This window comes from Melopsittacus undulatus, chromosome 1 (assembly GCF_012275295.1).
Source record: "Melopsittacus undulatus isolate bMelUnd1 chromosome 1, bMelUnd1.mat.Z, whole genome shotgun sequence".
NCBI classification, from domain to species: Eukaryota; Metazoa; Chordata; class Aves; order Psittaciformes; family Psittaculidae; genus Melopsittacus; species Melopsittacus undulatus.
Window position 1 is genome coordinate 29,621,854 of NC_047527.1, and position 16,252 is coordinate 29,638,105.

The 16,252-nt window shown below is 42.5% G+C and overlaps 1 protein-coding gene across 1 annotated transcript in view; it reads left to right on the forward strand.

Moving 5' to 3' along the window:
• The window catches only part of ZNF704 (zinc finger protein 704), an 89,172-nt gene that overhangs the window by 57,328 nt on the left and 15,592 nt on the right, over positions 1-16,252 (forward strand). Inside the window, exons 3-5 of the mRNA XM_034068780.1 lie at positions 5,721-5,824; positions 11,832-12,064; positions 15,506-15,606. Of these exons, the coding sequence (XP_033924671.1) occupies positions 5,721-5,824; positions 11,832-12,064; positions 15,506-15,606 (438 nt within the window). The remainder of the gene's footprint in view (positions 1-5,720; positions 5,825-11,831; positions 12,065-15,505; positions 15,607-16,252) is intronic.

Below are 16,252 nucleotides of genomic sequence, written 5' to 3' on the forward strand. Positions count from 1 at the left end.
GTTCAAGTTTAATTTCTCTTTAGTTCAGGTATATGTGATTTTTAGAAGAAAATTTCCTGTATTTGTGTAGTAAGGATTTTGATCACAATTAAATTCTAGCAACTGTCGGTATCCAAAAAAATTGCTTGTCTATAACAAGGACAGCAGAGACCAACAAAGAAAGGTCAGTTATTCTGTATATGAATTAGTCTGCAAATACCACAAAGTGTGGAAAATGTTAATTTTCTGTTTTGCCACAATGAGCAAAAGCAGAAATCCCTAGCTTCTAATTAGTGCACTGTATCATTGTAGCTCAATTCTCTCTTTAGATGTGTAAATAGTAATGCTTTTCTCAGTACCACTTGGAGCAGCTCTGTTCTACCTTGTCCACACAAGCTGTGTTAGGGCAGCTCGGGAGCATAGGAGGGCACTTTCTATAGGGTAAACCTCAGTGCTTTCAGAATTGCTGCATTGGAGTTAGAGGCTTCTGGTCAGGGGATAAACTGAAAGCTTTTGAGTTGCTGGCAGGGAAAATAAATTTGTCTGGGTTTTAATTTGCTTAAAATAGACTTAGTTGTCCTTTTGAATAAGGTCAGTTTTATCAAAACACCTGCTACCACTATGAGTGTGTCTGCTCTAAGAATATTCTCTAGAAGCCTTAAAATATGCTTCAGTAAAGTACTGACTGTCGTAGTTTAAACCCTGTCGTCAAGTTAGCTACGCAGTCCCTCTCCCCCCCGCACTCCCCCTCCACCCCCCTGCTCCCAGAGGGATGGGGAGGAGAATCAAAAGAATGTAATTCCCACAGGCTGAGATAAGAACAGTGCAGTAACTAAGGTATAACACAAACCACTACTGCTACCACCAATAATAATAATGATAAGGGAAATTACAAGGGAAGAGAATACAACCGCTCACCACCCGCTGACTGATACCCAGCCCAACTGAGCACCGACCAATACCTAATCTAACCCCCCAGTGCACTATCCCTTCCGGATAACTCTCAGTTACATCCTGGGCATGACGTGCTGTGGTATGGAATACTTCTGTGGTCAGTTTGGATCAGGTGTCCTGTCTCTGCTTCCTCCCAGCTTCACCTCCTCTCTGACAGAGCATGAGACTCAGAAAGTCCTTGGTCAGACTAGACATCAGTGTTATCAGCGCTGTTCCCAGGCCGAAAGTCAAAACCACAGCGCTGCACCAGCTACTAAGAAGGAGAAAAATGACTGATACTGCTGAACCCAGGACACTGATCTAAGTCTTTCCACTAGGAAGACCTGCAGGCTTTCTCATCTAAGTCAGGCAAATAATAAAAAATAGACTAAAGACTTAAAAACTAGAGAAGAAAATTACCTATTTCTGAGGATTTTTTTGAAACCGTTTGAAAAAAAAGTTACAACCATAGACAATAGAACTAAACCCAGAAGTGTGGTATAGGTATGTCCAGGTGGGAATAACACTTAGAAGGGAGTGTGAAGGTGACAGTGGACAGAGGAGAACCTGTGCATCTTTCCCAAAGGTAGGACAGGAAGACATCCATTTGCTAGGAGGTTGCTAGGAGGAAGGAACTGCATCAGGAGCTTTAACCATGGGTTCAGTCCCATAAGTAAACACACGTTCTAGAGTGAGTATGCTGGCTGAGGAAACAGGACAGTGGGAGATTGGATGTTGTGTTGGTTTGGAGTTGCATGGCCTGGGAGTCATCTTGGATCGTCTTCTGCTCATCTTTTGGAGCTTAAACACAGCTTTTCTTCACAGAGAGCTCTGCTTGAGGAAGATGGGCTAGTTTCTTAAATTATTATCAAAACAACAGTGAATTCATCAGTCAAACCAAGTAAAGGATTGGGGCAGAGTGAAGTTAGTAACCAAGTTTAATTAGAGCTTGGCTATTAAAGCAAATGACAGTTTTAAATGCCAGGCTAGCTAGGTTGGGGTGTTGCAGGGATCAAGCGAAACCATTCTCTATGCTAAGGAAGCAAGGAGACGTGAAGTTGAGAGACATGGAGTGGTGGTAAAAGATCTGTTCCCAGGGTTCCCTAACTTCTGCTGCTTATGCCTCAGCTATTTCATTATAATTCAGCTATTGGCTTGGGTTTGGGTTTACAAAGGCTTGGAAATAAAGGATCCAGACATGCTTGGTCTCACATGCAGACTGGGCTGACACAAATATATGTGTCCAGGAGTTGGGAGATGGCATTTTGAGCCTGGGATATGCAACAGAGGAGAGAATAATCTTCATAACTAATATAGCAGATGATCTTACAGCTGATCTAGATTTCATTACACCTGATAACAGTGTAAGCAACATCAGGGATTATAACTTCAGTGCAGAAAGTCACTGTAACAACGGTGGAACAAATGGTTTGTGAATAGTCAGAATCAAGTAGGTTGGAAAAGACCTTTAACTTAAAGTCCAGCCATTATCCCAGGACTGGCAAGTCCACCACTAAACCGTGTCACTAAGAGCCCATCTATACAGTTTGTGAATACTCCCAGGACGTGTAACAAACAAGTTGTTCTCCCCTCTGAGTGCAAGTACTGTTGGACAGCTGTGTACAGGTTCAGCTTTCCAGCAAAGAAAGCTGGAAAAGACTGGAGCAGTCTTAAGACATTGACTTTGATGTGATGCTGAGTAAATGCAGATGGCTTAAGTGGTTCCTGTCTTCAGTTTTATGCTTTGCCTCTGTCTTGAAGGCTGCTGCTGCTGCAGTGGTGCTGGCTGAGTGATACATGAAGTATGTAAACATACATATTTCATATATCCCATACTTACGAGCCAAACTGTAAAAACGTGTTTGGGAGCAGTTGCATAAGCCAGCTCTTGTAGCTGCTGAAATTCTTGTGGCTGGGAAGTACGAGCAGGGCATTCATCATTTGCTGGATGCAGCTGAGGAGCAGCGAGTAGTAAAAATTACTGTGATTCAAAATGGGCAGAGAAAATGTCCAAAGTTTTATTTACTTGGGCTTTCCATATTAAAGATCTGTTCAGTTGGATCAAGTAGAAAAAAGTGTTCCAGTAGCTGCAAGAGTGTGGTTTAACATGGCTAGAAATGGCAGGGATTTTCATGACTCCTCCTGTCCTTTGCCTGCCTGTGAAGACTTTCATTTTGGGTGCAGATGCCAGTGCTGTCAATTATGGGGCATTATTGACAAAATTATTTGGAGCAAAGTTTAGTTTTTCAGAGCAGCAGTCTGAGTCATGGTAGAGGGGAAAAAAGATATCAATACAGAAGAGCTAGAAGAAGTTAAAACTATAGACTCCTTGGAGGAACTTTGGAATTAGCTCTAGATCTGTACTCTGACATCTTGACACTAACTTGGCAAATGCTTAACAACAACTGCTGTGGTGTGATTTTGCAGCTCTGCAGAGCCCTGGCTAGTCCCTGCTAGTCCTGTTGCCATGCACACAGAAGAGCTTTGTTGGAAAGATGGTTGCAAACGCTAGGAATCAACTTCTCCAGCACATCAGGAACCTGTGGTCGTTTTGTCCCCATGTGTTGCAGAAGTGCAAATATTAGTGGGTCATCCACAACTGGATAAGGGAGAAGGAACAGTTGGTGTAGTTTTGCAGGAGCATGCTACAGAGCAGCTGAATCCTTCTCAGAGCAGATTTTCATCCTGGGATATTAGGTAATTAGAAAATGATCTGGCATCATTGATCTCCAAGGAATGTAGCATCTCTGTGTCATCCCTGAGGAAAGGTCTTCTGAGCCCAGAGGAATTTAACGTTCTGAGAGAAATACTCTGCAGGCGAGAGGACCTGATAGGTGACACAGCTGATTACAGAAGATATCCAAGATCTTTCCAGTACTTGATGATGACCATATGGCTACTGTGCTTTTTGCCAAACACTTGGCTGAAGGAAAGGAGGGTTTCTATGTATATAATTAGAATGCAGCAGGAGCCATCATCAGTGTTTCTGTTCCAGGCACTGATGTGTTGCAGAAGACAGTCATGAGAGCTAAGCTGTTGTGCAGCATGGTATGTGCAGCATTCATTGGTATCTGTGTGAGTCCTTGCAGCAGCCAGATAGCAGCTGTGAACCATTTAATGGACAAATTCAAGGTTTGTTTGCTAAAATATCAAGAGGCTTTGACTGTTGAAGTTTCCAGTTAATGAGCCTTCCATCAGGTGGGTGAAATCGGATTCTGGAAAGGGGACTGCAATCGGCATGTCCTAATATTCTTGGTGACTTACCTGTAGACACAGCAGTCACGGACAACACGGAAACGATCAATGTGATCAAGCAGTTGCCAAAGTTTATTTGGATGCAGTGCTTTTTTTATACCCTTACATTATGTAACAGCCTTGGATAGCAAGATATGATTGGTTAATCTAGAGGTTATTACAGTTTACAAAGCTAAACTAATACTTATGATATGCCATAATTGTGGCTAATTAGCCTGTTCTAGAAGATACATTGGTGAACTACAACCTTGGTGGAAACCAACATCCGCACGTCCTTGGCGAAGAGTTACAGAGATACATCATGAATAACAAGACAACTGGCCTTGGCTATGTTGGCCAGAAATATAGAGGATCATAGATCTGGTTACTGGCATCCTTACTGGAAAATTACAGAGACACACTGAGGTTTAGGGCACTGGGATCGCTCACCGGGTGGCCCTGGTCCTTTAAGAACCCTACACTTACTGATCAATAGCCGATAGAAGACATCAGGTAGCTGAACTCTTCTCATATTGGGCTATACAGACAGAACCTGGTTGGTTAAATAGAGCTCCTGGCAAGCCACAGAGGAAATTTTAGAAACCCCTCAATGCAGGATAGAGGGGAGGAAAACATCCTAGTGTAAGAACAAATTTAGTTTGATCTCTAGTAAAGAGAAGATGGTCTTGGATAATCAGTCATATATCTGAAAGCAAATGTTTGTAAGAAGCTATCTATTTTGATTCCAGTGTCCCGCAAGGATGGAGAGCAAAAGTTTGCTAAAACTAGTGGATTTAGTAGTTTTATTTTGGTATGTTCCCTCTTCAGAGATTGTACATTCCCTATGCCTTCTCTGACTTAGAGCTGGTTCCCAACAAGACCAACCTAAGGCATCAGTGGGTCCCTCTCTTTCCACCATCCTGCTTGCTGAGGTGCCCATTACACCTGCAAAAAACCCCTTCTCTCTGTCTCTGTTTATTTTAATTCCCCTGCGTGGGTTTTCTGCCAGTTTGATAGTTATTTCAAATAATTGGTTTATAATCTGACCAGGGAAAATTGGGATCAGTCTTTCAGAGAGTACGAGAAGGTTATTAGGGTTAAGCAGAAGCAACAAAGAAATTGCATCCCTTAGTTCCAGCTCATCCTCACAGTGTAGTGTATGTTGTTAATTTTACTACTAATCTTACCTGGTTTTGTATCTTTATGTCTTCATCCAATAATTAAAAAACAACCCTCAAGTGCACACTTAACTCTTAAGGATGTGAATAGCTGGAATTCTGAAGTACAAAAAAAAAGGGGGGGGGAACAGAGTTGCCCTTACAGGAAGATGTATTCTCTTTAGCCGCTGCTTTTCCTATTTACCTTGAGCTGGTTTGCTTAAAGTAGCCAGTTGCTATGCTCAGGTTGGCAGAAGACAAAAGCTATGAGAACTCTGCTTGGTGGCTTTCCTTTGCTGCTGCACTGTTCTGGCTTAGGGTTTGGGCTGGTGTTAAAAAGAAAAAACAAAAATCACCACTTAGAAAAAGTTAAATACTTGCTAATGTGTTTCCTGCGCCTCATTCACTGTGTTTCAGAAAATCACCTGAAGAACTGGACATGGATAAAGTAACAGCAGCCATGGTACTCACCAGTTTATCCACCAGCCCCTTGGTCCGCAGCCCTCCTGTCCGACCCAATGGTAAGCTTACAGAGCTGGGGCTGCAGGGAGGGTGCCAGGGCTTTGTATGTGGGGGCTTGTTCCCAGCAGCTTTAGCCATGGTGGAGGACAGAGGATGAGTGGCTGTCTTCTGGCAATCCCCGTGCATGCTGGGGGCCATACTGAGCTGTGCTCTAACCTAGTCAAGGTCTTGATGCAGCATTAGCAGAAATAAGATGAAGCCTTTTCTGTAACTGTAGAGCAGCTCCAGTTTATAAAATGGGAGATGCCCCATTTCGTAAGTGGGAGGTGAGTGCTGCAGAAGGTCTCCTGAGCAATCTGAAGTGCTAATTTTTCTAACAGTTTATTTGTAATTGCGCATGGAAAAATCATAGAATCATAGAACGGTTGGAAGGGACCTTAAAGATCATCCAGTTCCAACCTCATGTCATGGCCAGGGACACCTTCCACTAGATCAGGCTGATCAAGGCCCCATCCAGCCTGGTCTTGAACACTGCCAGGGGTGGGTCATCCACACCTTCTCTGAGCAACCTGTTCTAGTGCCTCGCCACCCTCACAGGGAAGAACTCCTTCCTTATATGCAGTCTAAACTTCCCCTGGTTAAGTTTCAACCCATTGCCCCTTGTTCTATTACTACAGTCCCTAATGAATAGTCCCTCCCCAGCATCCCTATAGCTCCCCTTCAGACACTGGAAAGCTGCTATGAGGCTTCTCTTCTCCAGGCTGAACAGCCCCAACTTTCTCAGCCTGTCTTCATATGGGAGGTGGTCCAGTCCCCTGATCATCCTCGTGGCCTCCTCTGGACTTGTTCCAACACTTCCATGTCCTTTTTATGTTGAGGACACCAGAACTGCACACAATACTCCAAGTGAGGTCTCACAAGAGCAGAGTAGAGGGGCAGAATCACCTCCTTTGACCTGCTGGTCATGCTCGTTTTGATGCAGCCCAGGATACAGTTGGCTTTCTGGGCTGTGAGCACACACTGAAGCCGGCTCATGTTCATTTTCTCATTGACTAACACCCCCAAGTCCGTCTCCGCAGGGCTGCTCTGAATCTCTTCTCTGCCCAACCTGTAGCTGTGCCTGGGATTTCTCTGACCCAGGTGTAGGACCTTGCACTTGCCATGGTTAAAACTTCATGAGGTTGGCATCAGCCCACCTCACAAGTGTGTCAAGGTCCCTCTGGATGACATTCCTTCCCTCTAGCATACCAACCGAACCACACAGCTTGGTGTCATCGTCAAACTTGCTGAGGGCGCACTCGATCCCACTGTCCATGCTACAGACAAAGATGTTGAACAAGAGCGGTCCCAACACCAGTCCATGAGGGACACCACTTGTTACTGGTCTCCAGGTGGACATTGAGCCATTGACCACAACTCTTTGAGTGCGACCATCCAGCCAGTTCTTTATCCACCGAGTGGTCCACCTATCAAATTGATGTCTCTCCAATTTAGAGGCAAGGATGTCGTGCGGGACAGTGTCAAACACTTTCCACAAGTCCAGGTAGATGACATCAACTGCTCCACCCCTGTCCCTCAGTTCTGTAGCCCCCTCATAGAAGGCCACCAAATTGGTCAGGCAGGATTTCCCCCTAGTGAAGCCATGCTGGCTGTCACCAAGCACCTTGTTGTTTTTCATGTGCCCTAGCATGCCTTCCAGGAGAATCTGCTCCAAGATTTTGCCAGGCACAGAGGTGAGACTGACTGGTCTGTAATTCCCCGGGTCATCCATTTTCCCCTTCTTGAAAATGGGGGTTATATTTCCCTTTTTCCAGTCATTGGGAACTTCAACTGACTGCCATGATTTTTCAAATATGATGGCCAGTGGCTTAGCAACTTCATTCGCCAGCTCCTTCAGGACCTGCGGATGGATTTCATCAGGTCCCACAGACTTGTGCATGTTCAGGTTCTTAAGATGGTCTCGAACCAGATCCTCTCGTACAGTGGGCCCAAGGTCTTCATTCTCACAGTCCCTGTGTCCACCTTCCAAGACTTGGGTGGTGCGGTCAGAGCCTTTGCCAGTGAAGACTGAGGCAAAGAAGTCATTCAGAACCTCAGCCTTCTCCAAGTCCAGTCTACCAGTTCTTCTGATAGCTTCCGGAGGGGGCCCAGCCTGTCTTTTATTCACTACATACCTATAGAATCCCTTCCTGTTATCTTTCACATCCCTAGCCAAGTTTAATTCTAACTGTGCCTTAGCTTTCCTAATCTGGTCCCTAGCTTCCTGAACAACATCCCTCTATTCATCCCTGGCCACCTGTCCTTGTTTCCACCTTTTATAAGCCTCTTTTTTCCTTTGAATTTTCCTCAGCAGCTCTTTATCCATCCAAGGAGGTCTTCTGGTCCTCCTGCTGCACTTCCTTCTAGTCGGGATGCAACACTTCTGAGCTTGTAGCAGGTGATCCTTGAATACCAACCAACAGTCTTGGGCCCCCTGCCCTCTAGGGCTATATCACATGGAACCTTACTAAGCAGGTTCCTGAAGAGGCCAAAGTCTGCTCTCTTGAAGTCCAGGGCAGTGAGCTTGCTGCACGCTCTTCTCACTGTCCTGAGGATCTCATATTCAACCATCTTGTGATTGTTACAACCAAGGCTGCCCTGGAGTGTCACATTTCCAACCAGCCCTTCCCTGTTGGTGAGCAGAAGGTCAATTATGGATCACATCCATAATTTCTTAAAAGACTACTCACGATATAGCAGAAGACACACAAGTAAAAATAAATCTGAAACATTAATGGTAATAATGGGATTGGTAATAAAATATAATGAATCTGTGCAAGCCTGGCTGGAGTTACCAAAAATGTTTAGAAGTGTCATATTTTAAGGAATAGTTTGAATTAGGACACCCTTGTTAGGATGTCTCAGCATTGTGTGACTCTTGCTCTTCTTACATGTAACTCTTAAATAGATACTATATGCCCTCCAACTGTAAATAATCAGAGGACTTTAAGGAATACTTACAGATACAAACTAATAGGGAAGTAGTCTTTACAGTTCTTCATGGAAGCAAGGGCAATTCAGTGAGTAGTGTTCTTCAAAGGTATTCACACCAAATATCCCAGTTTTAAAGATTTTTAAGCAAATTGTGTGGTTTTTCCATTTCTTTCCACAAAACGTTTAGCTTGAATTATAGCCATGAGCACCCATGGCTCCTGTTAGTGTGCTTTCCAGTGCTGAAAACAAGAAGTATTTAAGGAGTGCCACTGCCCAGAGAAGCCCTGGGAAGCTTCCAGCAGTGACATCCCCAGTGACCATCCTGCCTCAGGGCTGGAGGTTGCCAGTCTGGAGGGAGGGCCTGTGGAAGGGTAAAACAAACCTGTTCTCCAGCTGCTCTGTCCACAGCCAGAACCACAGATAAAGGTGGATCTGTGCTGATGTGCTAGGCAGGGATTTGGAGTGGCAGAGGCACACACATGTCCCATGTTGTATCTTTGTTCAGAGGGAGCTGCTCTGCTGTGGGGCAAGGCAATATCTGCCACTGTAGACAGTTTGAGCAGACGACGCTTGTCAGGAGCAGCAGTGCACATTAGCTAGCAGCTGTCGTTGGAAAGATGTTCCAAACAAGTCCTTTTGAATTGCTAATAGGTAAATGGTAGCTGTTAACTGCCTTTGATACTTCGTGGTGCAGTCTGAGTGCTCTTTGATATGTCTTCACATAGCTTGTCTGTTGCTGTGAATCTGGGAAGACTAGCCTGAGAAAGTAATGCATGTGTTTTCGGTAATCACAGGCAAGATTTTGAAGCTGTTTCTGGGCACCTTCTCCCTGAATATCCTGAGTGATGTCTTAATAAAAGACTTAAAGTGTAAAGATTTGATAATTTAAAGCTCGTGTGGTGTTGCAAGGCTAGGCTCTGACTTTAGTAATATGAGCTACAAATTCACTAATGATTAATTCTGTCTATGTCCTTTTCTAAAAAGGGGCAGTAAGTAGCAGTGAAATTAAAGGAATATTTGTTTAAACAAACGGAATTTTGCCTGAAAGTATAAAGAGATAACATTAGCGTATAGTATTAAAGTCTGATCTGTGCTGGAATTACTGGGGATGATCACCCATGTAAACTGTATCAGAGTTTGGCCCTTGTTTCCCTGCAGCTGAGTAATATTTGGTCTGGTTCTCTTTCACGCAACTCCAGCAATGTGAAAAGAGCCCCCAAATAAGAGTAAGTTACATTTATTTATATTTTAAATTTATTTACATTGACAGATTTGTTAGTATTAATGAGAACCAGTGTTTGTTTTTTCCTGTTGTCAGCCTTATTCAGTCTTTTCTGTACTACTTTAAACATATTCTTGATTCACATCTCTTTCTCAGCAAAGTGAGGAGAAGCCGTAAACCCTGAGAATATGAAATATCACCATAAATATGTCAGAAAGCAGTAGTTGAAGTAGTGCTGTTGTCTTTGCTTTTCTGAAGAAATGGACATTTTAAGCTAGGCTAAGGTCACAAGTTGATACCAGATGTACTGCTTGGCTTTGGCACAAGGCTCAAGTACAAATACAAAAACAAAACCCACCTCCATCACAGTCACACTAAGGCTGTAATCATGAAACAAAGCATGACATTTTCATGTGTTAACTCAGTAGGTACCAGAAATAGTTATGTCCTTTTCCAAAGTGGAATTTGGGAGGTCAGGAGGAGACTGTATTTATGCTCTGTGTACGTAAGTAAGTACGGGGTCATTTTTATGCATGTGTTCAGATGATGGAGCACTGTGCTCTGTTTTGTGAGCAGCTGATGTTAATGATTAAGGGTTTAATCCAAACTCAACTGAATTAGGAGATAGGAAAAAAAAATCGTTGGTTTTGGGTTAAGCTTTTGGTAGCAGGTGGTAGAAATTATTTTCTTGCTGATGTCATGAGTTAAATTTGTCTGTAAGAAACTGAGAAGGAATGAAGGAGTGACTTCTGCAGAGCTCTTCAAGGCAGGTGCTGGCTTGAAAAGACTCCTATCTCACACTTAAATAATGTTTCACAAAGAGATAAGATGTTATTTGCTTGCCAACTCCAAAGTCGGGTATTGCACAATATGTTGTCATTGGGAAAAGTTTCCAGTGCCTGAGTTAGGGAGAAGCTGCACCTAAACCACCCTTGCACATGTGCCCAAGCCCTGTAAGAACCTGAGACTTCAGGCAGAGCCACCTGTGGTTGCACCTCTGGACACACTCGAGCCATACCTTTGCTAAAGTGATGATCTACATACTCCTCTCCTGGCAAAACCCCTTCAGGGACTGAGAAGAGTGACATGCAAATGTTACTATCATCCACTAAGTTATAGAATAGCATGTTAGTTGGAGTGTCTGCCTGCCACCTAATGTCAGGGGAACTGCTGCATGGAGGAGGGGTTCCTCCAGCAAGTAGGTGTGGAGGTGATCCAGCATCTGTGCCTCCTACTTCTGAAAGCAGATGCTTAATGATACACCTGTATGAAGACAAAGGGATACACATCCAAGGATACTTTCCACCTCATTTAGGCATTCAAGTTATGCAAAGGTATGTGCAGTGGGGGATTGTGAGATAACAGTGTTAATTATGGTTTTCTTTGGTGTCTACTGTTCTTGCAGATCTACTTAGTGCCTTGGGGCTCAGAGTGTTATGTCCCCTTCCCAGGGGATCTCCTGTTGGCCACCTAGTGGCTTAGAGATTGCTCTGATGCCCCACCAGCATCTCGTGTTCCTGTTGAAAGTTGAGGATGTATTTGAATGTTTTCCCTTGATGGTGCATGCAGTGTCAGACTGCTTAGTGCAGTTTATGCTCCAGAACAGGTTATTTTTTCAAACACAGAATTTCTTTTTGAGAAAGTGTTGCTTGGTTTTAGTTTTGTTGTTTCATTATTTTATGAAAGATTAAGTGTGGAATATATAATTTATATGCAGTAGGATAGATGTAGTTCTCCTCTCTACTTCCAACACTTTTGCTTTTCTTTATTGAACATACAGTTAATTACCAATATGGCTTCTAAGCATAAGTTAAGAGTTCCTTAGCCTTAACACATACTGTTGTAATGATGGCTGTTGTTGTCCTTGACAGAATCCATAAATGGATCTTGGAAGGAAGGAGGATTTGTGCCTTCTAGTACCAGCAGCAGTGGATACTGGAGCTGGAATGCTCCCAGTGACCAGTCCAACCCATCCACCCCATCTCCACCTCTGTCAGCTGATAGCTTCAAAGCTTTTCGGACACCTTCCCAGGCAGATGATGGTATTGACGAAGCCGAAACAAGCAACCTTCTCTTTGATGAACCCATTCCTAGGAAGAGAAAGGTTAGCCTCATATTAAATTCCATACCCATGGGCAGATAGGATGTTGGTAGACTTATTTTGCTGTGAGAAAGGAACCAGTCACCCTAAAAGCTCTGTATTTGTGTATCTTATAGCATCCAGTTAGTGTAGATACTTGGTTTAGTCACTCTGTCTTGTTCAACCTTGTAACCTTCTGCACACACATGGTGCCATCAGTACTGCATACTTGCTGGCAGATGGTGAGGTTGTACAGATCCTCCTGCTCAGAAAACACTAGAGTGATTTCCAGAAGGTGTTGCCTCTGGCCATCCAAGGGATTTCTGTCTTGTTTTGGCAAATCCTTTGTATGCAGGATGCAACAGGCAGCCTTTACATGTTAATGTTATCACAAAAACGGGATATGGCCTTAATATTTCTTGTTCGCTGGAAGTGCTGCTTGATAGCATGTCAGATACCTTAACTCTGTGAAGCTTTCTCTGCACAAACATACAGAGTGAAAAAAGGAGAGAGGTCAAACCTGATGGCTTTTGATACTGGTGAAGTTTATCCTTGGTAGGAGTGCAAAAGCAGACTAAGTAAACCACAGCATAAAAAAAGTCCAAAACTAACCCCCAAACAGAACTGTTCTGCTAGCAAGCAAGCTCCTCTCAAAGAAAAAGAAAACAAAGAGATGGCACTAGTCCAAGTTTCCTTCCCTCCCAACACAACAGGACAGATTTTACATAGCAAGATGAAAAAGGGCTTTTTGTAAGGAGATAAAGCAGAGAATTTATTCTCCTCAGTGACTGTTTCTGGCTCAGTCTGAGGCAGTTGATTGCTTCATCACCAGCAGGAAGAAGTTTTAGTGATTGTTTAAACCTGTTCACATTTATCCTTCTGCTCCAGAAGTTGCTTGTTTGCTGACCCACAGTGTTCTGCCCTTGTCTGTGGGAGAGGAGTGGGAAATATTTGTGTTTCTTGCTAAAGAGAACAAAAAAAATACTATTTTGGAGGACATTTTGTTATAATTAATTACAAGTTAGAGCTGACTGTTAAGAGATGATTCTGGGGGGTGTGAGACAGGAGGAGTAGGAATGCAGAAGTGTGCCGGTTTGCCTCATACTTCTCAGTTAAAGTTCAGCTTGCTAGCATCACTTACTGCTCGGCTGTGATGAGACAGATGGGTTTGCAGCTGCCATCTTCATTGTTTTCTAAGTTGTCTTATAATATTTCTATTTATGTACCCACCACAGATCTATTACACTATCTGTTCTGGTTGGCAGGGATTTTGCTCTGTATTGCAAGTGTTTGAATTAGATAAATAATGACATTACCTGCTAAACTTTGTCTTATAAATGAACTGCATTTCCTGCAGGTTTTTTTATTCTGGCCCTAGCATGGTGCTTTATCTGAGTACAGCTTTGCACCTTTAGAAGCTGAAATAAAAATGTTCAGGTTATTTCTTCTTCAGGGCTGCAAAAATCATCATGAATAAACCTGGAAATAGAGCAATTGATAGCTTCACTTTTCCTCGTTACAGTTTCTTCCATTTCATGTTTGGAAAATGTCGTGCATGTTAGCAAGCACTTCCCCTGAAGAAATTTGTTTGCTTAGGAGTTTCCACTAATGTAGTTGTTCCTCACCAAAACATTTGTGTTCCATTGTTTTCTTAAATAAAACCTTAAGCCGGATTAGGCAATTTTTGGACTAGTCAGAAATGGAAGCATGGTTTATGTTCTGTATTTCTACCAAGTGAGATTTCATTCGGTTACATTAAAATCCATGGGGTTTTGCAGACTCATAGCACTAACAGGAAAACCAGAAACACAGTGCAGCTGGGAGACAGGTTTTGCCTTCACACTGGAGATGGATGTTAAGCCACATGCTTTGTGTTCATAAAAATGCACATGATGTTCACAAAGTGATATGGGAATTCCCAAGATGTAAATTATAAGCATAGTCTTCATCTTGTCACTGTGGCTGGTGGTTGTTTGTAAGGTTTTGAGATGATGATAGTGTTTAGTATTATATTATAAAAGTAAGAAACATATGTATGAGGATTGCTAGACAGATTATATTTAGGGAAAAAAAGGAGTTCTGTGTCTATTTGAATGGCACTTGTATTGTTGTATTAAAAAATTACAGAGGGGATTTGTGTGCAACTTACTCCAGAGTAGAAGGTTTTAATACAAACAGTATGATCAGGTGACTCAAAACTTAAAGCCCTTAGCGTCCGTACTTCCAAAGAGATGTTAGACTGCCAAGGAACAATGAGAACATGCTGCTACAGTCAACTTAGATTTTTAAATGTCCATCAGCTGAGGTTTGTTGAAATTATTTTCTTATCATCATCTCTCTAACAGATACTGAAACTACCATGCGGTTCCAATGGTCCAGAGTGTCCAAACTGGAAAACTTTTGTTTAAGACACAGTGAAGCCATGTATTTAACTCTTCAGGATGTGCTTGTTCCCTCCTTGTTTTTCTCAATTGAGCATTATGTGAAAATGTTCATCTGATCTTACATGTAACTAAAATTATAAGACAGCAATACAATATTTTGAAGCTCTTCCTCTTTTTTCTTTAATAATGTGTTATAGAGAAAATTATTTTTGAGAAGTAAAAATTATTATCTATTTTCTTAAAATTCATAAAGCTTGATTTTGTGGTAGAAGTAGCTTTAAAAAAATACACAGTTCTGCAACATCTTTGTTGTTTGTTACCACATACTGGGCTTTAAATTAAGACTGGTTTTCTGTAGAGTCCTCAAAATATTGAATATGAGGCTGCTTGCAGCCTTGTTGGCTGTGCTCTAAATCAGTGATAACACAGTTTAGGCCAATTAAGTTATATTAAATAATATAAGAAGAATATTAAAATTACATTATACATGTATTCTGTTTAAAATGTTGAACACTGACAGATGGCTTTTCGTTCTCTTGTCCAAGTAAGGGTCACAGCAGCTTCTGAATGAAATCAGAGCAGGTTTTACCAACTCATGAGTGAATATTGTCACAGCAGAAGCTACAGTTTCCTGGCACAGTATTTTTTATGTGTTGTAAAATTCACAAGCAGAAATATTCATAAGAGTTTGCTTTAGGAAGATCTTAATTTAAGAAGATGCTTTGCATGAAGTGAGAAGTCCTCATCAGCTGTTCTTTGAAAGGCTCCAAAGAAGTGTTGGAAGCTTTTATATCATCTGCCTCCTTTAGAGGGTAGACAGAAACTGGAACTTGCAAATGAAAATGCTGTGCCAAATTGTAGAGAGAGCTGAAGTTTTCTCACAAGCTGCTCATGCAGCTTTTCACTGGGATTCTGCTGAGTTCAGTAGGATGAGCCTATTGACAGAGACTCTTACATCATTACAGATTTGGAATTAGGGACTCTGAACCTTCGCAGTGTTTTGTAACTGTGTCTGTTTGGGGCGGTTTGGGTTTTGTTCTGTCTTCCATACAACTAACGTTGCTTTATTCGTAATTTTCAGAACTCCATGAAGGTGATGTTCAAATGCCTGTGGAAAAACTGTGGGAAGGTACTGAGCACAGCTGCAGGGATTCAGAAACACATACGGACCATTCACCTTGGGTAAGAAAGCAGTCTCTTCAGAAAGATTTGGTATAGAAGGAGAGCAGTCGCACTTGGCTGGGGAGTTGATCTAGATTGCCCTTGGCTATTCTGTGTCAGATCCCTGGGTTCCTGAGGAAATTGTGGAGTAGTGCGTCAAGGTGAACAAGAACTTACTCTACAGTGAGGCACTTTCTTTCCTGAATTTCATGACCTTTGCTAGGAGATCACATACAGCTCTAGGTCACTGCACTGCCCTGATAATGGCCACACAACTCAGTGGCATTTACTGCGTATCAAGTGCAACTCTCTGCACGTCATGTCCAGGCTGATGTGGTGTGAAAGACAGCAAGTTTCAGGATCTTGCACTAATACTTTCCAGTCTTGTTTCACATCAGATCAGGTGCTTGTGCTAGTTCTGAGTCAAATTAATAGTGAAAAAACCTCCAAACAAACCACCTAAGAAACACAAGGAAGAGAAACTGAATTGCAATTCTTTGTTTATGTTACTTGCACTAGAAGCAAAAGCAGATGAATCTTGTATGACACAAGCTTGTTTCAGAGCTTTAGTTTGCAGCTGAAATCCCCAGTGCAGTTTGCTGAGTGACCTAGCTGTCTCATCTGTATTTACAGTGGGGACTCATGGTCTTCAGCTGCTAGGTATGTG